General features: G+C 44.0%; 1 protein-coding gene across 1 annotated transcript in view; it reads right to left on the bottom strand.

Moving 5' to 3' along the window:
- GLP2R (glucagon like peptide 2 receptor) overlaps positions 1 to 26,537 on the bottom strand; it is an 883,434-nt gene that overhangs the window by 242,730 nt on the left and 614,167 nt on the right. The window contains exon 6 of the mRNA XM_085616722.1: positions 23,505 to 23,661. Within this exon, the coding sequence (XP_085472848.1) occupies positions 23,505 to 23,661 (157 nt within the window). The remainder of the gene's footprint in view (positions 1 to 23,504; positions 23,662 to 26,537) is intronic.

Genomic DNA, 26,537 nt, shown 5'->3' with positions numbered 1-26,537 from the left:
CATGCATCAGCTAGAGCAATGGCATCCAAGAATGCGGGCAGAACCATCTGTGCTGGACCCAGATCTCTGGGAGGACGCCGATCCCATCTACCACATAACACTGAATTAAAGTCCCCGCCAAGCGTCAGTCTACCATCTGGAAACTCCATTAAACTTCGTCCCAAATCTCGTAGTGCAATTGTCTGTAACCCTGGGGGGACGTATACTGATACTAGACTTAACTGCCCTCCCTCCCACTTCCGTGACGTCACTGCGTATCTACCCAGCTCATCAGTCCAAGTACACTCGATTGACATTGGGAAGGATTTACGCACCAGTATGCCAACACCGTGTGAGCCTGGAGTGAATCAAGAGTGCATCACTAATCTGTAGCCCCATCTGTCCAATGCTTTACATGTATTTCTAACCAGGTGTGTCTCCTGGAGCAACACCACATCTAGGGCATGTCGTTTTATGAAATGTGATACAATTGCCCTCTTAATTTGATCCCCTAATCCGTTTACATTCCAGAAGAGGAGTCTGCATTGTTTCTCACCCATTGGGCCTCTTTGCACCTTCCCCGCAACCCCCCCACTCCAGCCTCCGCTCCGTTACTCGGGCGTACATAGGTGTTCCCCCGCCGATCAATGGCACCTCCAATTCAACATTTATTGCTACACATGTACCATCTCTCTAGCTATAGACTTTACTTAACTGTTTCATAACTGCACTAAAGGAACTTTTGATCCCCAACTTCCCCCCTCACTGCTTCCCCGCCCTCTGGGCCTAGAACTGCCCATGTCCCCAATAGTGCAGAGTGTCCATCGCCCTATCAAACTAAACTAACAAGAAAATCGGGGGGGGGGTGGCAACACCCTCCTAGAGGCCTCCTCAAGGCCATCAACCAGCTTATATTTGTCCCCATTCTACGTATTCAAACATATTTAAACATAAACAATATCACTTAGCGTACATAATGTCCTCTTGATATGCCATGAATGTTTTATCAGCGCTTCTGCTGTAGAAAGTGTCTATTCAGGATTATTCCCGCTGGCTATCATTGCAGGTCCGGAACAATTGGAATGTTGGAGAAGGTGCCCTTTTGTTCATCGTGTGTTGTGGTCCTTCGCCGGTCTCCAGCCCTCCAGCCACTTTTGTGCTGCCTCCGGGGTGTCAAAACACCATGCTCTACCATCTGCTTCTACTCTTAGTTTTGCAGGGAACAACATTGCGCAATGAATACTTTTGTCGTGTAATTGCTTTTTGACGTCAAGGAAGGTTCTTCTATGCTGTTGGACCGCAATGGTAAAATCCGGAAAGAATGACAGCTCACTATTTTCAAACTTGATAGGACAAGACGATTGAGCCGTCTGCAGAATTACATCATGGCCTCAGGGGTGCACCTGGCTTAGGTCTCCCTCCTGGCACCCTGTGCGCTCTTTCGACCGTGGAAAACTTCAATAGGGTTTTAGGCCGAATGTGTTTCAGTATTTGATCCTCTACAAATAGGTCAATGGCTGGCCCCTCTGCTCTCTCGGGGACCCCTGTGATCCTAACTTTACTGTGTCTTGCACAACCCTCATAATCGGCCAGCTGAGTTTCTGTCCTTTTCTGAGCGGCCTAAAGTTCTTTAATCTCCTGTCACACCTGACGGGTTTCACTACTGAGCTCCGAAGTTACCGCTTCAATGGTTTTCACTTTTTCACTTGTCTTCTGCAAATCGGCCCTCATCAGCATCATTTTGATGGTGATGGTGTCCATTCTTTGTTCCAACGATGTGCGTACTCCCACTATAGCAGTTATGACATCTTTGAGGGCAGGCTCCTCCTTGGCTGAGCTCATCGCCTTATCAGCCTCTCCTTTATTTACGGCCTCTGTCTCTCCCCCTTTTTGGGTGGTATATTTATCTAGTTTGTTTGGACCGTACTTTTCTGTTCCTTAGCCCTGGACATTTCGTTATGTTCATGAAGGCACCCACAGGAGTCGCCCGCCGCTTGCTTGTGGGATATAGATCCCTCGCTGGCCTGTCGGAGCTTATCCGGGAGGCCCTGAAGTCCAACACTCTTAGGGCTACCTTCAGGATGTCGTCCTCCACCACCCGGTTCTCATCGGGGGCACCACATGCACTCGATTCCCTATTCCCTCCGGATGGCAACTCAATTGTCTCTAGTCACTTCCTCTGGGGCCCCAGCACCTGGAATGGCGCACACTATATTGTGGAGTGGGTATATTATTGGATTCCTCAAACCCACTGCAGGCCAGAGTTGCACACTGCCTAAATGATGTCTCTTTGGGCTCTCCGGTTACTGTCCAATAGGGGGGTGAGGGGGCCCATCCGTGCGCACATCAGACATTTCTCAAAACAATCCTCATGGGGCCCGCCCCCATAGCACATGGAGTTGCTATGTCCGGTATTGGAGACACCGCTACTATGTTTTGCGGCCTGGGTGCCTCACACGGCACAGCAGAGTGGAGATGTCACAATCCAGGGCCCCACCAGCCAGGAGCTACTGAACTTACTTTGGCTCTGGGTTCTGGTTTCTGGCAGTCTCGAGCACACAGCCGGTATGGGGCCTCTGCAGATTGCCCTGTAGTCAACGCCTCTACTGAACGGCGGGTCAGTAGCACCCACTTGTGTCTTCCGCTTCTCCGATTTGACGGGGGGAGGACTACCCTCAACAGGATGCACTGCCTGGGTCATGCGCTATTGCATTTAATTTCTTCGCATGGGGAGCCGCAACGTGTTCTTAAGCACAGCCGCCGCCCTGGGAGGTCACCCGCGGCTTCCCAAAACCCAAGCCTGCTGCTTCTCTGCCCTTGGTAGCACTCAGCTCCCTCTCTCCAATCACCTCTATGCCAAATTTTTTGGCTGCCACAAAGCGGGGGGTGCCGAGCTGACCCTCCGCTGCAATTTCGGGGTGATGTACTGATTTATTGATGGATCTTTGGGCCGGCTAAGGCGTCAGAAGGTGGGTGTCCAAGCCACGCCCCCCCAGAGGAAATTTTTGAACATTTACCACCTCGGAGTGTAGATGCCAGAGATTATGATTGTTTTACTGATGCAACTGACAGACTAAAAAAGAGATTTGCAGAAGAACATCATATTGATTTGGAAAAGTTTATCTTTTTCACCAGAAAAGTGTGGGAAGATTGGACACTTTAGCAATGTGTGTATGTCATCAATCAAGAGAAGAATTTTGTTGGTTTATAAATATAATGAAATGGAGACTAATTGTAGTGACAATGCTTTGCTTTGTGTGGTAGCGAATTTTCCGAATAAATTTGAAGATATGGAAATTACTGAGTGTTCAGGAAATGTTTGTTGAAGGATGTTCAGAATGGTATTTCTAGTGATATCCTCATTGATTGGGAAGAGGATGTAGCCTTACAGCTAGAGCGGTCGACCTCGAAGCTGGAGAACCGGGTTCAAGTCTCAGCAACCACGCTTCTGGGCAAATCACTTAATCTCCCCGTGCCTAACAAAAAAAAATTATGTGTTCTTGTGTAACGAAACTGGTGCTCATGTAAAGCATTCTGATACCCGATGTCTCGGGTCTAGTTCATGCTATATAAAACTCCCCCCCCCCCAAAAAAAAACGACAATGAACCCTATGTTCCTCCCATTTGTGAAAAGGTAGTTGATAACAAACAAGTAAAAGTTATTTTAGACTCTGGTTCTCCAGATACAATTTTTCATGATGATTATATTTACGAAAATTGGAACAGCAAAAAGCTTAAACCTAATGACATGAAAGTATATGGTTTTGGTAGTAAGGAAATCAATTTGAATGGAAATTTGTAGCAGAGATTACTTTACAGAGTAGGCCTATTTTTGGAAAAGTATACATAGCAATTGATGGCTTGCAGGTTTTGGGCCGGCAACAGCAAGTAAAGTTTGATATTACACTTAACTCTAATGCATAGATTCTATGTCAGTGCCGAGGCTTCGGATTATGCTTTATCTTTCTTCACTTTAATCACAGCAGCCATTTTAACAAAGTAAGAAAAAAACACATTTCCCAGAAGTCAAGGGAAACTGGAGAAACAAACAACCGACAAGCACAGCCCATGACAGACCATTGACCAATCAGTGTCGAGGATCCAGCGTGTAGCCCCTCTTCAGTGTCCTGGCCTTCCTCTTTCTTTGCTGCTCGCAGCCACAGATGAGTGCAACCTTTTCCTTCTCATCTGTTTTGTGGTATTTGGTATGCGGTTTGCTACTGAACGTTGATTGTGTTAGTCTTGGGACTGCTTTGCGTTCCTACGCGACTCCGTTTATTGATTTTGCCCTGTTTTGTGTGACGGAGTGCGGTGGTGACCTCCAACTGCTAGGTGGAGGTGTGGTTGTGCGAGAACTCTATGGCATGCGATGCATGAATTTTGGATTCCTGTCAGGAACCACATTCACCCGTTGCCTGCCAGAGCCTCTGCTAGCCCCTGGAGAGTGACGCCCTCCTTGAGGGTCTGTACAGGCTAAGAAGCCTGCTTTAGTGTGGACATACTGGGCTGTCAGCACAAGGGTAGGTGTGTGTGCCTTCTTTAGAAGCCCATTTGGGTCTGTAATTTTCTGTCAGGTTTGACATTCACCTGGAGGGGACATACTCCTGGGGGGATAAATTGTGCCTCACTTACTGGCATCCTGACAGTGACCACGACTCCTAGATTCTATTACTGACCAGATCTTCACTTGCCAGGGAACCCCATACATGCTATATAATAGTGCCTGAACCCATATTAGCTAACTGTCGACGTTAGGTCTCATGGCCTAGAGTTCTGTCCAATCTGAAGTTGTTGACCCAGATATATGTATGTTATAAATTCCTATTTTGAGTATAGATAACCTATAATTTAAAGAGTTTCAAAAGGTATTTTACAAAGACGTGGATTTTAAGAAGCCAGCTTTGGGTAAAGATGTCAAATGGTGTGATCTCACCTGTAGGCAGGCCAAAACCTCCTTAAGATCTGCTGTCTTAGGCGGTGAGAGGAACTCAATAGCTCAAGCCAGTCACACTTATAAAGCCTTGTTAAATTTAGCAAAAAATAATTTGGATGATAAAATCTGGGAGGACATGTTGTCTGCTGTTAAAACAAATGATAATAGCCTCTTTTGGCACATAGTGGCCCAATCCAGAACAGATAATGTGAAACGTTATCAACATTGTATATCAGCTGAGAAATGGGTATCCCACTTCTCTGATCTTTATGAGGCAAAGGCTTCAAATACCTCAAGGCTCTGTAGGGACCCGACGAACACATTTCGTTATGACGCTATAGAAGCACATGACTCAGCCATTGCTTTCATCCTAGAGGATACTACTAGAGCTATTGCCTCGTTAAGATCTGCCAAGGCGCCGGGACCAGATAAAATCCCAGGTGATTCATATAAATTGGAACCTCAGGCTTGGACAATTTACCTTAATTTACTCTCTAATGCCATAGCTCTATGGGGTGAGATACCAGACTTCTGGAAAGGAGCCGAGATTGTGACAATATATAAACAAGCATTTACAATGCAACAGGTCTCGCAGTGACAATGTTTAGAGCCTTCAGTATTGTAAATGATATATTTTTTATAATGTTTTTATTTTCTAAAAAGTATACAGTATATATTAGCAATTATGCACCATCAGAATTTAGAGGAATTAGTGAGAAAAAAAAACAATAAAAAAAAAACACAAGGCACGCCATCTCTCTGTACCTGTGAGTGGTGTGTGCCTTGGGATCTCTCTCTCTTCCTGTGAGTGGTGTGTGCCTCGGGATCTCTCTCTGACTGTAAGTGTGATGAGAGGCTGGAAGGCATGCTTGTGCACTAAGATGTGCACAGACACCAGAGAGTGCTACTTGTGGAAGCAAATATTGGTGCACGCGCTGCAAGAGACCCGGACAGGCAACAGACACTGAGGAGGGGGCAGGGGAGCATGAACTCAGACATGCCAGGGAGAGGGACTGTGGAAGAGAAGAACGAGAGAAATAACGAAGAGCGATTGCACATCAGAAAAGGGGGAGCTGCAGAATGAAGTAGTATAGATATGCATATAGAACGGGCAGACAGCGTACATATGGACCGTTGATCGACATGTATACACTGGCAGAGACAGGCAAATGATTAGCCAGAGCATGGATGGATGGTAGGAGGGACGGACAGGTGGATGAATCAATGGAAAGAGAGAAAGGCAGACGGGCGGATAGATGTACAGACAAATGGATGGGTGGAGAGTTTCACATGAATGGACGGACAGAAGAAGGTACAGATGGAAGAGAGAACGGGCAGACAGACGGGCAGGCAGATGGATGGACGGATGGATGGATAGCTGTAGCCGTATGGTTGGTTGGGTGGACGGATGGACAGACGGCAGGACAAAGGGCGAGATACGTGAAAGTAAAGCGATAGGGAGCCAGCGATGTGGAGACTGTGACAGGGGGTGGTGACAGGGAGGCGGGGAGGTATGCGTGTGTGTGGTGGGGAGGGTCCTCGCCGGGGAGAAAGGTAATGATGGGAAGAAAGTGTGACCGGAGGGAGAGCACAGGAGAGGGTGTGTGTACGTAGGGCAGAGTGATGTAGATAAAGAGAGGGGGTACGGTTGGAGGGAGGTGGTGAAGAGCGAGGCAGGAAGAGAAGGGGTGAGGGCTGAGTGGGAGGCCGAGGGTAAGGGCGAATGGAGGCAACTGGAGAGTAACTATCGCAGTGCAGATGGAGAGGAGGGAAACTAGGTGGGCAAAGAGAGAGAAGAACAGTGAAGGGAGGAGAACTAAGGTGAGGGTAACTGGTGCTGGAGGGGTGGAGCGGGAGCTGGAGGTGGGAGAGAGGAGAGGCTTGAGGTGGAGGAGGGTTCCAAGTGGAGTAGAGGATGTGCCTGTTTCGAGGCAGTAGGGAACAGGTGGAGGGGTGGAGTGTGCAGGCGGAGGAGAAGAGGGGATTCAGACAGAGCAGGGTTGCAGGTGGAGTAGAGGGGATTTACCTGTTAGGAGGCAGAAGGAGCAGGTGGAGAGATGGAGGGGTGCAGTGTGCAGGTGGAGGGGTGGAGGGATGGAGGGGTGGAGTGTGCAGGTGGAGGGGTGGAGGGATGGAGGGGTGGAGTGTGCAGGAGTAGAGGAGAGTGCCAGTGGGTGGGAACAGGTGAATCAAGGGGAGAGGCGGAGTAGAGGCTAGGGCACAGGCTGAGGAGCGGGAAGGTCTGGGTGGAGGGGGTTCTTTGGGTGGAGCAGGAATACGGGTGTAGTAGACCAGATTTGCTGGTGAGGGGACTAAGGTGGAGCGGGGAGTAGAGAGGGTACAGGGTGAGGAACATAGGCACATAGGTGGAGGGCGGATATGGAGCAGACACACAGGTGGGTACAGGTGGAGGAGGGAACGGATCAAGATAAAGTAAAGGTAGTGGTAAAGTGAAGGAAGCGGTGCAAGAGAAGAGTGAGGGTGGCAGCGGCAGATGACACCCTCTGTGCCAGGGTGGTGTGGTCAGGTGTCCCCGGTGCCTTGCTCTGCGCCCCTGCCTTACTGCTAAGCTCTCCGCAGGAGCTCGGCTCGGCTCTGATCTTATCAGCAGGAGCTACAGGGAGCTGGCACCGCTGCCAGGGGGTGGGGAGTAGAGTGAGATGTCACTCCCAGACTTGGCGCTTCTGCCCTACTGCCGGGGGTAGAGCCGTCCCAAGTGTGAGACAGAGGCAAGCTCACACCGCACTCTCCACCGGGGGTGCAGTGAGCAGAGACGGTCTGTAGCACCGAGCACAGCGTGCAGAGACACCCCGAAGCGGCGGTCTATGGGCAAGCACACAGATAATCTGCTCAAGGAGGCCAGCCGATGGGGGGAAATGCCTGCATCGCACCACGCAATTCCACCCAGGGGAGGTAGTTGAGAAGCAGTGGGGGGGCAACATGGAAGTGGCAGCAGTCGATCCCTGGTAACAGACCAGGACGCCGAAGAGTCCACTATTTCCTGGGGCTCCAGGGAGGCTCTCCAGAAGTCGTTTCTCTGCTAGGGCCGTACCTCCGAGTCACCTCCTCTCTGTGTTACGGCGGCATTGTGGGCCCGGTTAGATTCATCCAGGCAGGCAGTCAGAGTTAGTACTAGACCCGTATTTCTCTCAGGGCCCATACGCAATCCAGTCGCATTACTGTTGTGTCCGCTTAGCTTCAGGGATACCTTCGGTTCAATTCACTGCTGCCGCTATCGAGGCCTAAGCGCCTGAATAAATATGAGTGAGTCCGGGGGGGGGAGCGCCCTCCATGTACTTTGCAGGCACGGGGCTCATGTTACACTACAATCTCGGGTGTGGAGAGGCGAGACCTACAAGACTGCACAACGTGAAACCGAAGGCTGAAGATCAACACACCCTTGGGACAGCGAGTCTACAGCATGTCTTGCTCACGCTGCCTGCATGTGCCAGTTGGCTCTCTGAGTGGTTGACAAGGTCCACCAATCACAGTGCTTATTTGGTAGTTGCCAACCAAATCAGAGAGCCGACTGGCGCGTGCAGGCAGTGGGAGCAAGACACGCCGTAGATTCGCTGTCTTAAGGGCGTATGAAAAAAAGCCACAGGGCGGTAACACAAACCGCTGCAGACCAATGAGAACATATAGTTTTAAATAAATATTGACATTGCCCAATCCAAAGCATGGGCGGGAGCAAAAGTCCTTCTCCTAAAATCCCTCTACCCCAATAAATCTCTCACTGCGCGAGCAATGCTGCGCGCTGCAACGCTTGGCGCGACACGTAAAAAGGTGATGCATGCGCCGCATCAAACTTTAGACCAATCAGCTTAATCGATAAGGCTGAAAAGATTTTTGCCAAGCAAATCCTTGAAAAACTGCAACACTGGGTAGACTCTCATAATATCATGTAAGCCCTTCAAGCTGGGTTTCATTCAAAGATGAGTACTTCCAACCACATTTTTAGATTCACCAGATTATATTGGAAATACGTTTTATTCCGCCATCAAAAACTTCACTGGCTTTTATCAAACTTAGTGCCGCTTTTGATCTCATTCCACGTACCAATCTGTAGCTTGTTTTATACACAATGGGGGTCCCTGGGAATGTGATCCATCTTATGTCTCCACTGTACCGTAATAACTTTGCCCCGGTACGCTGCGGTCATCTGGGAGAACTAACTGAACGCATTATATTCAGCAGGGTGTACGACAAGGGTGCGTTCTTGCACCCACACTCTTCATCCTCTATATGAATGATGTGGTTGCCATTCTGATGAACTGCACAAATGATTTCCCTCTCAGAACAATAACAAGGTACCAATTATTTTATTCACAGATGATTCCCTTTTCATTTCTAAGACTCCTATGGGGCTCCAGCTCGTGGTTGACAAATTTATAGATTTTTGTGCATCAATGGGCTTGGAGCTCAATGTTAATAGGAGCAAATATATGGTGTTTGGTATGGGAGTGGTCAAAAACTCCATTATTCGAGTAGGTGGAGAAGCCCTTGAGAGGGTGCAGAGTTTTGATTACCTAGAAAGTTAAAGTAATGGAGAGCTTCAAGTGGAAAGGTCAACTTAGCAAAAGTACACTACTAGTTGAGCAAACGAGCTCTTGTGCAGTCTCACCAGCCCTTGAAGTATAAAGTGCTAAGGCACAAGGCAGACAGCTGGTTTCTGTCCCAAACAGCTCACCGTTAATTCCCCTATTCTTTGACTTAACACCAATAAGAATTGCAGATCTGGCCACACTTAGACCGCTTGTCTATTGGGTTCACCTATGGGTCAGACCCAAGCTAAGGGAGTTTAGAGACTGCCTTGTAGACTTGCTAAGCGCAGGTGGTACCCTGGGTCAAATTTGTTTCTGTCTGGCTAAGCAGGTTGGCAATGCAAAGGCTATGGACCGATCGGATAAGTATGTATATTGATGATCTTAAACTTTGAAATCCAGCTATTGGACTTATATCCAAGAAAGGTATACTAATAACCAGTGAATTAGCCCACTGACAAACAGATTTTTAGATATTAAACCATTTTCCCGCTTTGAGGAATTTTTAGATTCTGTTTCTTCTCCCTTAGTGAAAAGTCTCAATATCTGGTTTTGATTTGGCACTTTGCCCCTGAGGTCCTTCACTACTAAATGGAATAAAGACTCAACTTCTAGCATTTGCCAGGTGTGTGGCTTGGAAATGAAGAAGAGATACCTATACTGTTCTTTTGCCCTGGCTATCCAGCCCCACGCCAGAAATGGATGTTGTGGTCTGGAGGTGACTAGATATTTAGTGGCTTACAGAATTTTAAAGACTCATACCACTCCTGCAATTGTTATTGATATTAGCAAATTTCCACAGGCGGTATGGTTTAAACGTGGTAGACTACAGTCTGAGATTGGCAGGGATTAAGATATATTTTAATAATTATCCAACTTCAACTATATATATTTAAAAAACTAAAAAATCTTTTTGTGAAAAGTTATGTAAAATCCTCTGGACCTTCCATGTTGCTTGCTGCTTGTTTGCACATAGCTCTAGTTGGTTTTTTGGACTCTATTTTGTATATAGTAATGATTGCACAAATGAAGTCATAGTAGCATTTGCTTTTTATCACAAGTCTGAATATGTCATGTTTTAATGTGTATTCTAATGCTATTTATTGTATTATTCTGTGTCTGTACACTTTGATGGTACTTTGGTCCCGAATAAAGTATTTACTTACTTACTTTGTGACTCAGAGTAGTTTAGAACAGTCAGAAGGGCAGTGTCCCCAGGGCTGAGACCACCGAAATTGGGACCGTGCCCTATACAAATATTAGGCTGGTCCCCAACACCTATCATACAGTCCCCCCGGGATTACTGGGATGTTTCACACCGACCCACAGGCCTTAAGCAGCTCAAGGAGGAATGCTTGGCGCAGCAATTTGCGTGCAAATGCGCTAATTGGGCTGCACCCCGAGTGAATGCCAATAGCAATCTGGAAAATGCACAGGGGAGGGGCAGCTGGCCCCAGCAAAGCATCCCAAGGTGGATGGGGTGGACTAGGAAGCCTTTGCACGTTTGCATGAGGTTATCCTGGCCCAGAATCACCCCTTGACAGTATCCTTGGATCCTGTGCCCCCACCTGCACTGCCTCCACCTGTGAGCTCAGCACGAGGGGTCGGAGATGATGCCCAGGGGGAAACGAATAAAGAGGCCGGCCCATCCAGGCCTTGGCACCAGGTGGCTGCCCCATTGCCTAGTGACCCTCAGGGGGTGGAAGAGATGGCAGACATGTTGAACCCGGAACTGATCCTACACCCGCGGTCGTCTGAATGGACACCCTCTTCGAAGGTGGCGAGCTATGTAGCCAGTAGGATTTGTAGCCACCTCCAGACGGAGTGTCCTCGTTCCTCTCTAGATGGCAAGGTTGGCCAGAGCCCAGATTTTGATCCCAGGATGGCCACTTTCCTGGCTAAGTTTATTGAGGATCCCAAAAAGTATCGCTCCTCTATGTAGTGGTCTGGAGGTGACCAGATATTTAGTAGTTTACAGAATGTTAAGAGTGATACCACTCCTGTATTTGTTATTGCGATTAGCAACATTTCAACAGGGGGTCTGGTTTAAATGTAGTAGACTACTGTCTGAGTTTGTCAGGGATTAAGATATATTTTAATCATTATCCAAACTTCATCTATATATTTTTTTTTAAAAATCTTTTTACGAAAGTTATGGAAAAACCTCTGGACCTTCCATGTTGCTTGCTGCTTGTTTGCACACAGCCCTAGTTTGTTTTTTGCACTCTTTTTTGTATATAGTAATGATTGCAGGAATTAATTCTTCGTAGCATTTGCTTTTTATCACAAGTCGGAGTTATGTGATGTTTTAAATCTGAATTCTAATGCTATTTATTGTATAATTCTGTGTCTGTACACTTTGACGGTACTTGGATATAGAATAAAGTATTTACTTACTTACTTGTGCCTCACTGTAATTTAGGACAGGCACTAGGGCAGTGTCCCCGGGGTTGAGACTCTCTCCGAAATTATGGCTATGCCCTATACAAATACTAAGCTGGTCCCGAGCACCTATCACACAGTCCCCCCGGGATTACTGGGATGTTTCACCCCGACCCACAGGCCTTAAGCAGCTCAAGGGTTCAGACAGAGTCAGAAGGGCCACAACCTTGAGCACAGTGCGACTTGTTGAGTTGAAGGCAGGTCAGATCAGGCAGATATGCAGTGAGAGGAGGATCCCTTGGCCCAGGTTCCCTGGGATGGATGATGATTTTTACGACGCAGGAGAAGTGCCAATCTACATGGCCGTGGTGGAAGCCATGGCCCCCATGGAGGAACGCTTGGCACAGCAAATCGCGTGCAAATGCGCTAATTGGGCTACACATCCAGTAAATACCAATAGCCATCTGCAAAATGTGTAGGGGGAGGGGCAGCTGGCCGCAGCAAAGCGTCCCAAGGTAGATGGGGTGGACTAGGATGCCTTTGCGCATTTGCATGAGGCTTTCCTAGCCCAGAACCAGCCCTTGATAGTACCCACAGATCCTGTGCCCCCATCTGCATTGCCTCCTCCCGCGAGCTCAGCACAAAGGGTGAGAGATGATGCCCAGAGGGATACGGATGAAGAGGCCGGCCCCTCCAAGCCTTGGCGCCTGGCGGCTACCCCATCGCCTAGTGACCCTCAGGGGGTGGAGGAGATGTCAAACATGTTAAATCCGGAGCTGATCCTACATCTGTGGGTGTCCGAATGGAAACCCTCTTCGAAGGTGGTGAGGTATGTAGCCATTAGGATTCGCACCCAGATGGGGAAAGAGGCTTATAGCCACCTCCGGACAGAGTGTCCTCGTCCCTCTCTAGATGGCAAGGTTGTCCAGACCCCAGAGTTTGATCCCAGGATGGCCACTTTCCTGGCCAAGTTTATTAAGGATCCCAAAAACGGCTTCATAGGAAGTGAAAATGGCTCAAACTCTGGTAGGTGTTTCCACCTCTTCCCTGGCGTGAGTGGGCGTCTGTTTGGCCAATTTTGTGCATGTCTGGGAAATGGTTACAAACAATGCTTGGGTGTTGCAAACAGTACAGGGTTTTTGGATAGAGTTCCATGGCACTCCGCTCTGGGAAAATTGACCCAGACCTATCCAATTCTCGTGGCAAGATGCGGAACTGATCGATTCAGAGGTTGCCTCCCTCCTTGACAAAGGAGATATTTGCCCTACGTCACCGCATCTGCAAGATTTCAAAAGCAACATGATCCTGGTAGACAAAGTGGATGAGTGCAGTGTCCGGTATTGAAACTGAGTGAGTTCGATGATTGATTGTTAAACCACCATTTGAAAATGAAGGGGACCCACCTCTTGAGGGAAGTTTTACCCCCGGCAAATTGGATGGTCTGTTTTGACTTAAAGGACGCATACCTGGCTAACCCAATTTCTCCACTGCACAGGAAATTCCTGCAGTTCCTTTGGCACAGTCAAGCGTACTAGTTCACCACTGTGCCGTTTGGCCTTTTCTCCACTCCTTGGTGTTTTACGAAGATGCTCCAACCAGTCATGGAACTCCAGCAAGGGGTGGAACTTGCCTCATTGTCTACCTCGATGACATGCTCTTTTTTTCACAGGATCTCCGACAATTGCAGCAGCAATTGCAACAGGTGGTTGACCTGTTGGAATGACTTGGCTTTGTCATCAACATCAGAAATGGTTGTTAGTGCTGGCTCAAAAAGCCACCTTCTTGGGCTTCATAATAGACTCTGCCAAGGTGACTCTTAGCCTTCCTTCATGGAAGATGTCTAAAATCTGGCACAAACTCTTCAGGACGCTGCTCAAGGAGAGGGTGTCCCTAAGACAGATTGCCTGCTTAGTGGGACTCCTGTTGACCTCTATACAGGCCATTTTCCCGTTCCCATTGCATTATCGGGCCCTGCTGTGGCTGAAAGCGGAGCATCTGCAGAGGGGTCTTCCTTACTCGCACTCGGTTAATCTGTCCGACGGCACGCGGGAGATTTTATGGTGGCTCATGCTTATGGCAACATTGAATGGCCAAGCAATATTTGGCTCCACCCAAGACCTGGTAATCGATGGGGCAACAGTTGTGGGGATTTTTCCAGAGGCGGTTCTTGATCTCCACTGGAGCAGACACTGTACATCAATTGTTTGGTGTTTTGGCGGGGTCCTTCGCAGTCCGCTGTTGGACCAGGGACAGTATTCAATCCTAAGTCCTTCTCAAGATGGACAATATTTTGGCTGTTAGGGAGATAAATCACCTAGGCGGTACTCGACCACATATTTTGGCAGTTTTGTCTCGACCACCAGATTACGGTGACAGTGGAGTATGTTCACGGACGGGCGAATCAGGTGGCAGACTGGCACTTGCACCATTTTTGAGAATCCAGTCTTTGGAAGTTGCATCCAGATGTTTTTGCCATGCTGCAGACCCTTTGGGGTTCATTCACTGTGGATCTTTTTGCCTCCAGACTGGTTCATCAGATTCCCTGGTTCATCAGTTGGAGGCCGGATGCCCTGGCAGCGGCCACGGATGCTTTCCTGCAGGATTGGGCTCAGCAATAAGCCTATGAGTTCCCGCCATTTGCGATGATCACAAGAGTGTTGGCTCAGATCAGGCGGCAATGGGCGGAGGTGGTTCTCATCTCCCCGATTTGGAGATCACAAGTTTGGTTTCCAGTTCTACTGGAACTTTCTTGGGATTTTCCAATCCGTCTCCCCAGTTTCCAGAACTTCTTCTTGACCCGAATCAGGTCCTGCATCAGATGGTACTTAATGCGTCCCTGCACCTGATGGCGTGGAGGATTCTAGGAGTAGATGGTCGATCCCAGGCCTTTCGGCATAAGCTGGAGACCTCTTGTCCGAGGCCTGCTCCAACAGTACGGTCAAGAGGTACCGGTTAGCCTGGAGACAATGGTGTCATTGGTGTGTAGGACGGGATTGTGATCCTGTGGGTGCAGACATAGTGCAGATCTTGAATTTTCTAGCCAGCATGGCTCAGCAAGGTTTGGCCTTATCACTCTGTCAACACATGTGGCTCCGCCATTTCAGCAGGACACGTTTCAGTGCAAGGGGCACCAGTGGAAGAACACCCATTTGTGTGTCGGCTTCTGAGGGGGATGTTATGGTATGTTAATGAGGTTTATTGAGAGCACAAATATCCGGGGGTGTCTTGGGATCAGATTATCTCTGTCTTCTGAGCCATGTTACTCTGAGTTATGGGATGTTAACAAGGTCCTCAATCTGCTCTTGTCCTGGCAGCCAAATGTGTTCTTATCAAGCAAAGAATTGGCGATGCCCCTCTGTCTGATATCATGTGGGCGAGTTTCAGATGTTGGAGCCCTGGATATCACAGGCAGGCTGTTTTCCCCTACTGTGCTGTCTTTCACCATTTGTCGGAGAACCATGTGTCACACTAGTGTGATCGAATATCCCACATTTCTGGATTCTCCTAAACCATGTGTGGTGCACTGCTTAAAGGCATATGAGGATATGTCATCAGAGTTTAGGCGTTCAGGGGAGAGGCCACTTTTGATCGTCCCCCGAAAATCTCATAAAGCAGTTTCATCCCCCACTATTGCACGGCGGGCTTTGACACTTTGGAGACCATTCGGCTAGAGGGGCAATGGCCTCCAAGGTTTTCACTCTGGGAGCGTGGCTGGAAGACATAATGAATGTGGCTGATTGGTCCTCAGACTCAACCTTTAAAAGGTTCTATTTCAAGACCATTATCGATATGGCCCATTTGGTGGTAAGAAAGCTTTAAACTAGCATAATCCGAAGCATCCGGTCAGAATATAGAATGAAACATTTCCTTGCTATCATACGGAAAGTTTCAATTCTATTAAGGACTCAGAGGCGAGGATTATCCCACTCACAGAGGCGCTTTGGAGTACCCGACCAGTACATAGTAAATATAGTGTTTCTTTCTTGCAATTTTGGCTGGTTTCAAACTTACAGAGGGGTGTTAGATGAAAATGTATCTTGATTTAAACAACAATTTAGTACTTGTGATTTGAGGCCATTCTATTCTCTCTGTTGTGGGACGGTTGTCTGAAATGCATTCAATCATCGTAGGGTGATTTCTAGTTCTGAGCCCTCTTCTTTGGTTCCAGGGGAAGATTCTGGAAAACAAGATGCATAGAACAAGTGGGATGGCGTAACTAGCAAAAAGAAAGAGGAAGACCAGAACACTAAAGAGGGGCTATATGCTGGATCCTAGACACTGATTGGTCAATGGCCCGTCGTGAACTGTGCTTGTCGGTTGTTTGTTTCTCCAATTTCCCTGAACTTCTGGGAAATGTGTTTTGTTCTTACTTTGTTAAAATGGATGCTGTGATTAAAGTGAAGAAATATAAAGCAAAATCCTCACCTCTGAGTCCTTAATAGAATTGAAACCTTCCATTACGTTAGCTAGGAAACTTTTCATTTCTCTGTATGTTTTGGAGGCTGCACAAATGGTGCATGAGTTTGGTCATGGATGTGATTCGCTAGAAAGTTTATTCGAAAAATATAAGAATTTGTTTAGAAAGAATTTATGAAAAGTGTCTGAATTTTTGTACCATATTGAACTTAAGAAAAATGCATTACCTAATAAACACATATTAAGACACGTTCCACTATCTGTTAGGAGTGAATTATCTACATTGTTGATGAATATTTATGAAGAAGGTGTGATTGAGCTTGTGAATTTGGATGAGTGGGTGTCTCTGAATGTTTTTGTTAAAAAGAAAACAGGTGATTGTCGGATGGGTATGAATTTGCGTTCTGTTAATAAACAACGTTTAGTAGACTGCCATCCTCTCACATGCACCCAGGAGTTATTGGTAAAGTGAAATAATGCAAAAATATTTTATAATCATTGATCTTAAAGCAGCATATCATCAAATTGAATTGACACCTGAGTCTTATCACATTACTACTTTTCTTACCTCACATGGGGTATTCAGGTATACATGTTAGCCATTTTCAATGGCATCTGCTGCCTCTGTCTTTTAAAAACTCATGTTTTGTTTATTTGGAGGTATGGACTAAGTGGTTGCATTTCAGGATGATAGTCTCACGTACACTGAGTCTGACGATCATCAGTTCCAACTTCTTGTTAGAGTTATGTCTATTTTAAACTGAAAGGGCATGACAATTAGTCTTGATAAGTGTGCATTTATTGGCACTGAAGTAGCGTATGCAGGTCACTTTATCTCTAAGGAGAGTATTTCACCCAAAAAGAAAAATGTAAAAACAATTCAAGATATTTGAGGACCAACTAACAAAGATCAAGTTCGACTATTCTTGGGTTTATGTGAATATTATTCCATATTTAGTAGAAATGTTTCTGATATGCTATTAGGTGCAGGGTTAGGTCACATTAAAGATAATGTGGAATATTCTGTTCCTTTTTTGTATCTAGACCATTAACAGTGGCTGAGTATAAATATTCCATGATTGAACTTGTGCATGGTCAGAGGAAAATGTTAAAGTGTATTTGTGGTGCAAATTCTTTCATTTAAAAATGGACCATAAGCCTTTAATTGCTTTGCTACTTAACAACGGTGCAGATAATCCTCCTTCGAGGTTGATAAGGCTTTTGGCTAAATTGTATTAATAACATTTTAATGTTGCATATTTGCCTGCTACACACAATGTAAGGGCAGACTTTATCTCAGTTGTCTGTGGAAATTGTGATTATTCAGATAGCATAGCTAGTGCTGAAGAGTGTGTAGTAGCTAATGTTGAAGATGTGGTATTATCTGTTGGGTAAGTGTTATCAAAAGATGATTGACTTGTAGGTTCTGCTTGATATGAAGTTTTGAATTCTGTAAAGGAATATATTGTGAATAGTTGGCATTTGGAAAAGTTTTTGTCTAAGGAATTGCAAAGATTCTCTTAGAATTTTCAAAATGTCAGAATGAGGAAATATAATGATTTTGTTATATATTTTTTTTGTTTTTTTCTGTTATGGAGAAAGAAAGGAGGTGTGCAGTAATGTAATAAGTATATAATTGTACATGCATGATTGTTATTCACAGAAATCAATAATGGCTTATTATAGAATGTTTTTTGTCAAAAAGAACAATGCCTTTGGGCTTCTTTCTTAGAGCATACCAACAATACATTCAATCGTTCATCTCAATCTCATTCTTCAGCACCAAATAGAAACCAAAAACATAATATAAAATCTATATATTTATTATTTTTAGGATCCTTATAGATTCATTTGATGTACAAAATGTACTATCGGTTTGAAAGTAGAAGAGGAGCATGCGTGGAGACGTTTCAGTCCTGAGGCCGGTGTATTGGAAAGTTAATACAAAGAAACGGACGGGGTGTAACCTCGTGGTAATTTCAGAAGCAATAATATTTCTATCGCTCGGAGGGCCATAGCTCTTATGGTCAAGTCTATACAGAATAAGGAATAAGTACAATCAGTGAGGTTATTTCCCATGAAATTCACATATTATTACTCTGGATCTGCAAATACATCTAGAGGAAGAACCCACTAAGATATTTGTGTGGGAGAGTTCTCACAACAGTTTTAAGCCTGAAGAAGGTGGTCTTACCACCGAAACGCGTCGCTTTGTTTAAGAAATTATTGGTTAAGAAAAGCACCCAAGCAACATCGGGTCTGAATTATAAAGAGAAAAAGGAGGAACGTGACCACACATCATTCCAGTGTTGTAAAAATATTTGTTCTCTTAAAACTTGGAGTGCACACTTGATCTAATGTGTTGTTGATCTCTTTTTAAAGAAAAGCTTAACTGAATTTTGAGGCTTGTGTATCATATATATTTTTATTGTGTGTATCGATGGTATATGTGTTTTTTAATCTTTTTTGTACATCAAATGAATCAAAAAGGATCCTAAAAATAATAAATATATAGATTTTATATTATGTTTTTGGTTTCTACTTGGTGCTGAAGAATGAGATTGAGATGAATGATTGAATGTGATGTTGGTATGCTCTAAGAAAGGAGCCCAAAGGGATTGTTCTTTTTGACAAAAGTGTCTAGTGTTGGTGTCCTGTCCCTTTGGCCTCTCTTTCTTTTAAAAAATTATTATAGAATGTTGTCAGAGAGTTAAATTGTTTTCATTGGTTGATGTGCATCTGTTTGAATGTGATTCCACATTCCATGGGAGTTAGGCTGACTCCTGTGTGTATGGTATGAGTGCTCCAATAAATACTTTTACTTGAGAATATTCAAGCATGGATTCTCATAATTACAACCATCTTACAGCATACTCCTGGCAGCAGCTTTCACTTTTAAAACACTTTTAGAATTATTACGTTTTATAGACGATTAATCTCTGTCAAGGAAGGGGTGCTGTGTATGCCAGTGAAGATTTGGACTTGTCTCCTCCTACTAACATGGCATTGGGAGCCTGGTTGCAGATCTTTAACAGATGTCTGTACTTGATGGAGGGTGGGGCACTGGACTAGCCACCAAGAAAGTAAGATTGAGGCCGACTTGCTGATGCTGGATTTAAAGTAGCATTATGTTTATCAACTAACTGCACAGTCTCATACCTTTGAAGTGCATTTGAAGCACTTCCCTTAGCAAATGTCATAATTGCCTTTCTTTAGTTCAATTTATGTTATTAACTGGCAAAGGAACTATACTCTGAAACTATGACAGGTTACAGCAGTAGTCACACAATGTGCTGATCTACCTTCCTGGCAATTAAATAAAGAACTACAGCCAGACACGTGTCCCAATTAAAAGTGTATGCCGGGTCAACACTGATTGACAGTAGAAAACCTGTTGGAGACAGTTAAGGAACTGAGGTACATGAGGATCAAATCGTTTGCACAGGATCACTTAATTTTTAAAATGGGAGGGTTTGGGAGAAGTGCTGTAGATGCAGTCCTCTCACATGTGCCTGTCTGGATCCTGCCAATGGCGTACACGCAGAGATAAAGATTCTGTCACAGCTGGAGGATAATAATTAGATTAAACTCTCCTCTACATACTCTGCCTCTTGCCTCTGAACACCAACACTTGTGTTTTGTTTTTAGAAGACTTCCAGCAATTGTTCACCCTGCATGTGACCCAGGCTCTTGTTAGGACCAGCCTTCTATGCATCTGGGGTGCCAAAGGAGCAGCCCATCAAAGGTAAGCTGTCAGGCAGGAAGGCTCCTGCTTGTTCTTGTGACTGCTTTGATCACATGGCCACTTGCATTGGATTTCACCGATTTCTATCTGAAACAGAGTACAGGAGGGGATTGGCAACCTGTCATCATTTAGACACAGCACAGCCCTAGCGGAGGAGAAAATGAACTGTGTTTTATGAGCAACTGTGGTTTCGATACTTGCCCAGTGGCCATTCATTATTTTACAATGCAAAAGAAGTGATCATACGGCATATTATTAAACTTATATATTACCTAAGCCCATCTTTTTTCCTGTGATTGCACAAAATCTTCTAAGAAGGGCTATCTTTCAGGCACTGCAGTAAACTGTATTTTAAATAGCTACTCTGGATCAAAGTGATTCCTTCATCTCCTTCCACATCTGCGTAAATCACAGCTACCCTCCTGTACAAAACGTAAACCTGCATAGTATGGAACAAAGGGAAGCTAGTAGGACCTGTTTTGCCATTGTTTTATTTTATTTTAATTCTATTTTATTTTACAGAAACACGTGAAAAACATGGGAGAACACACAGAACAGGTTACACCGTAGCAGTTTTGAAATAGTCCAATTAATCACTCCACTAAACAAATGAGGACATAAACATTGTCAATGCAAACAATGAAAAAAAAATTAGGGCCACATATATCAATTTATTTTGCTTTCGCCAATTGTGTGAATTGCTAAAATTTTACCTTTTGCGAATGTAAAATAGCCTTTCAATAAATTGTGAGTCGAAATAGGGAATTACAATTTGCTATTCCTTAAGCACATGTACCAAACATTTCCTAAACGCAAACTGGGCATTTCCTAAATTCTATTACCATTTACTCCAAGTTGATGGTTACCAGGTGCAATTTTTAAAATATGCATTAAAAAAAGCACATTTTTAGGCCCCCAGGCTCCTTGGGCTTTGCATTTCCTAATTTGCGTTTACCAATTAGGTAATTGCAAATTAGGTAATGCAAAACCATTCGCACCTAGTCCCATAGGAATGAATGGAGTAGCATTTCTTAATAGTGATTTCCTGATTGCGATGGTGACTCTGTATGGATAGCTATTAGGGGATCGCTGTTTTCTGACATGCCATTTTACATTCCCTAAATAGTGATTACTTAAAAGTTTTCTATTTAGGGAATGCAAAATGGAACCTTGATACATGGGGCCCTTAGCACCTAAGTACCATGGGGCAGATTTACAAGCCCCTTATGCCACTTTTGCGTCATTTTTCCCATGTTAAAAATGATGCAAAAGTGGCACAAGGGGCTTGTAAATCTGCCCCCATGTTTGTTAAATATCGGTAGACAGATATAGCAAAGGCAGCGTAAATTAAAAAGACTGTGCATCATGAAAGGACTGAAGAGATTGAACAACCTTGGCAATACAATTTTTTTAGCTCTGAGCACAATGTGCAGAACGCTTCGGGAAAGCTAATTGTAAAGGCTAGATGGACGCTTTTAGGTAACTCATTCATCAATATGTAAATGCACAACTTTTTGAACTGCATGTGAAAAAACTCTGGTGGAATGAATGTTTAGGTTTTATTCAGAAGGTGTAACTGATATGTTGCAGTAAGTAAAGTATACTTAATTGCTCTAGGAAATACAACTGCAATATTAACACTTCTCCTTATTAGGATTAAGTGAGTTATTAAGGTAAGCAGAGTAGGACAGCTGCCAAACGTGTAGCGCCACTGTCATCAATGCGCTCTTAATAAAGTGGATGGGACTTCCACCATTTTTAGTCAAATGTCTCGCCTCAGCCACAGTAAATAATCCATCATGTCTGCATATACATACACAATGCTGCAGTTCAAATAAACTGAACTCAGCATACTTTTGTATAGATAGGAAACAAAACTCTTTCTCAATCTTAGTAAGCCTGGGGACATGTTGAATACATGGACCACGTTCTCCTTGTCGTAATTGTAAAGCCGGTATCTTTCAGTCTCAGAACCTCTTTGCAGGTCGTCTTGACAGGTAGAAATCTAACTGGTGAAAGAAAAACTTCAGAAGAATATCTAATAATGGGGTACAATACTTAAGACGGGTAGGATTTGCCCAACAACAGCAAGAAATGACCAGTCAGTGTCCACCTCAGGTTTAATTTGTGCGAGCTGCTTGCACACGTAATAATATTTGTTTAACACACAAGCTGGGAGTTCAAAATAAGTATTACTGATTTTGCACATAAGACGGTGGTGAGTGAAACAGCCACTTCCACCAAACTTTAAAACGATGATTTAATTTACATAAAAGAATTAAATGAAAAACAGCAGATGAATTCTATTTCAAATGAGTTGGCTTTTGAGAAATATGCAGCAAACTACAATTGTGGAAATGAGAAGTAACATTTATATTTTGAATATTTTCTATATGCACCGGAGGATGTCCATACCCATGATATTTTTACAGAACCTAAAAAGTGTGAACACTGGTAACCACTGATTTTTACAACTTTTGAAAACGCTGGAATACATGTAACACAATCCACTGGAGTTCATTACAGGATGAGATCGCAAACAGGAAAGCCTAGCTATGCGGTAACATGTGCCTTGCAGGATAGTTGCCTGCTCACAGGTTTTTCCATACTCGTAATTATATTCTTGTCAAATGGTTTTAGAGATATTTTGCACTGCTATTATTATTAAATCAAAGCTTCTGAAGATTCTGAAGAAACCCTAGCTATGATGCATGTTTCCAGTGCAGTTGATGACTGCACAGTTACACACGGAATTTGAGCATCACTAATGCATGCCGCAAAAGCAATTTTACTAGCATGTGCCCTACTTTTTTAAAGTGAGTCTGGATGTGTTGGTTTTTAAGGCTTCAGTCTCTCCTAAACCTTTATAGAAGAATGAGTAGATTCATGATCACCAGTCATCCTAGCTATAACCATGTTCATCTCAGAAGAAGATGACTAAAGGGAATCATTTGCGTGCACGTCATCGCTGGCATGGTGCGCTAGAGAACAGCAGAGATTTTGAATCTCTGAATCATGTACATCAATAACATGTTTCCCTTAAATGTGGGCACCACATCTGGCAAGAGTTTACACCACATATGGCAATAGATTAGAGCATGGTTTAAAGTCGGGTGGTATATATAACTCCTTAGTCTTCTTAGGAAATTGATTAACTGAGCTTGTGCATTTTCTTTGGCATTTAAGTATTTCGTAGAGAAATCGCAGGACCCCACCAACAAACATTAAATCAGTAAATAGAGTAATATTTTTGGCAATAAGCTTCCACTATCCCTAAACAAATTACCTTTTTCAATTGATGCAAATAGTGAAGCCTTTGGTTATTATCACATTTTAGGACATGCACACAAAAGCATTTCAAATTTTGTTCATAATATTGACTGGTTCAACAATATATCTTAACAAGTTCAAATACATTGGATTAGAGGCAAAAGAAACATGCGCCAGCATTCTGAATGCTCCTTGAAATTGTAATATGATTTCATTCACTTTGTTAAGAAATTACCTCAGCATTGAAGTATAAAATCCATCCCATTTCATCATTTGGTCGCTTCGAATAAGCATTTTGAAATACAAAATCTTTTGCAAGTATTGCTATCGCTCGCATAATAAACGAAGCAAACAGATTCATGTGGATGTAGTTCCTGGTACAATGAAGTCTTCTGTGGAAAACATAAAATATGGGATTCAGTGCATATATTTTATGATTTATAGCATTACCCCCACATCAACCAAATTTAAAAGCATTGGTCAATGTTTGCATGTATTTGTGTTAAGAGGAAACAAATCTTTAAACACACTAATGGCCAATAAACATCCATTGAAAAGCATCAATATCAAAGAAACTGAGCATACTCTAATGTGATATTGTCCTACATACAAGAACCCTCATTATTGCACCATAATTCTCAGGAAAGTTCACAATTATAACAAATCCACATGACGTTCAAGTTGAGGTCACAATTCAGTTCGACGGAAATGTATGTTTGTTCTGTAGTATTTGCAGTTTCTCATTTTTTGCCAGCATGGAAATTTCCCTTCAGCCTGCGGTGTACCACTCCAACGCTACTCCCTTGCCACCTTGCAAAGAGTGATCCTTCATAATACCGACTTCTATGGAGCCTCACAAAAATCTGTTTAGACACCTTTGTTCACTATTCTGTTCCTTCATAACTGCTGTGAAACATCCCTCTAGAACAGCCCTCTATGTCTGTCTATTGTTCACCAGAAGAGGCCTCTGAACTGTGACTAATGCATCATGAGTATAACTATAGTCTGCTGTGCATAAACCGTTTTCAGTGCCTTTCGTCATCTGTCAATCAAGATGCTGCTATTTCCGAATATCATAGATTGATCGGGGTACTATTAGTATTACCTCCCAGCTAAAAATAAGTGGTTTGTTTTTAACCCGTAGTCTCAATGGAAAGTGAATCTCTCAATGTGTGTGTTCAAGTTGTTTCATTCATGAATGGAACTTCACATCAGACTGCCTGCATGCCAATGTGATTGTGCTTCTTAGATATTGAGGGCACCGTTCATAGACAAAATAGACAAAATTGGGAGAGATATGCATGTTGCACCTTGCAACGTGAACGAACAAACGTGTGTTTGCGTCTCATTTCTCCAATGGGCCTCGTCTAATATTGACTTAAAATAAATCATTGTCAGTCAATAAAAAAATGACAGATTTAGCTTCAATTGGGCAACTGAGCTCATGCACAAGCATGTGTTCGAAAGAGCATTTATATAGGGCTTAGCTACACATAAAAATATTAATCATTAAAAACTAACACATTCTGTTCACTTTGACAGTGGTAAACTTTGGGATGCTTAGGAAAGCAACCTGCGGATTTAGTAGTTTGACGTTTGTCCATAATGCATTTTAGTAATATCAAATATAGATGATTTTAATAGAATATTGGTTTCATATTTCAATTAAATTAATCAATAAATATGAAGCGAACTGCAAGACACAATTTCGAGAATATAGAGCTCTTGAAATTTCCCTTGCTTTAAAGGATTTATCCCGATTTATCAAGGGACTTTTCAGCATTGAAAACACATGACTGGAAACATATAGGTATAGTTTGTAGAATAAATTTTTTGATTAATCTTTAAGTAATGATGTCTACAGTACCTTCTCCCAGTGCATCCAAACTCCTTCCTCAAACCAGCTAAGTCTTCTAAGCTCCTAATAAGGTCAGTCATAACCCACTAAATTCTGAGCCTTGAAATGTTATTAGAACATTGGAATGTTGGAAGCTCCATTGAAAACAATGGAGTGCTCCAGGCTTATAATGGCTGGTATAAGCCCGGAGGTCCAACATTCCAATGTTTCTTTGTTCACAGCTCTGGCTGTGAACAAAGGCTTCAGGGAGCTTGAGGGGATTTGAATCCCCTCGCGCTCCCTGAAGGCTTTTTTTTATTTGTTAGAACATTCTGCCCTCTAGAGGCTAGCCTTATAGCCCTTCGTAGCAGGGCTATACCGGCTATTAAAGTCCCGCTGCTTTGTTAAAGTCCCTCGCCTTTGGCTCGGGCCTTTAACGCTGCAGCAGGCCATTAATAGCCGGTATAGCACGCTACAGCGCGCCATAGGACTATAGTAAACTGTCTCAACATTTACATTGCTTGAAAGTTTATTCATTCAATAGGTAATATTTGGCTGCTGTATGGTTGCGTATAGATTCTCATGAATTTAATCAATCGATTCACATCTTTGTAGTAATACAGTAAGGTAGGTTTCTGTATCAGTGAAAGAAGATTATATCATAGGATGGCCTCACCAGAAAGAACTAGGCCTGGGCGAAGTTCCCCGAGTTCCGTGTACGGAAAAACTCTGCTGCGCTATGCAGAGTTCTGCAAGCGGCTGAGTGCCTTAGGTCGCACCATTTGCACTGATTATTAGCGCCTATGTTTTTGCGGCGTGGGAAAATCTGCATGAATGGCACCATGTTCAGTGTAAGAGGGTGCTGCTTCTTTCTGTTGCTTGAGTAGACGTTCTACTCGAGCGGCAGCTTCCTCAAAGCAAACAGAAGGTTTCCAATAACAGCGATCAAAACCATCCGCGACCGCCGGCATTGAGAAATCTCACTGGGAGGTGATCTAGCATTATATTTTCCTCTAAACTTAACGTTGCCAAACCCGAGTGCGGAAAAATCTCTGCATGCTTCGCAGAGCACAGAGTGCGGAAAGCACTTCAAACTCAGTGAACGGAGCAGAGTTCACCGCCCAGGCCTAGAAAGAACAAAGTGTTTATCTAGACTGCAGCTCTGTTACACTGGTCCAGCTGCAGGAAATAGGTGAGAACTGTTTAGATTTTCAAGGCCATTTCCTAAATTCATCCATCCATGAAATCATGTTGAAAAAAGGAGCCAATTTTCAAATTATTGAGGCTACCTGTTGGTGTTCATGACCTAGTGAAAATAGAATTGATGAAAACTTGCAAAGCAGGCATCTTTGTACCTGTGAACGCCACTGAGTGACTACACTGATCCTCATGGTGAAAAAACATCCACTGAAATAACACTGTGGGTAGATA

This window comes from Triturus cristatus, chromosome 7 (assembly GCF_964204655.1).
Source record: "Triturus cristatus chromosome 7, aTriCri1.1, whole genome shotgun sequence".
Lineage (NCBI taxonomy): Eukaryota > Metazoa > Chordata > Amphibia > Caudata > Salamandridae > Triturus > Triturus cristatus.
The sequence above is the reverse complement of the archived record's forward strand: the minus strand, read 5'-3'. Positions and strand labels throughout refer to the sequence as shown.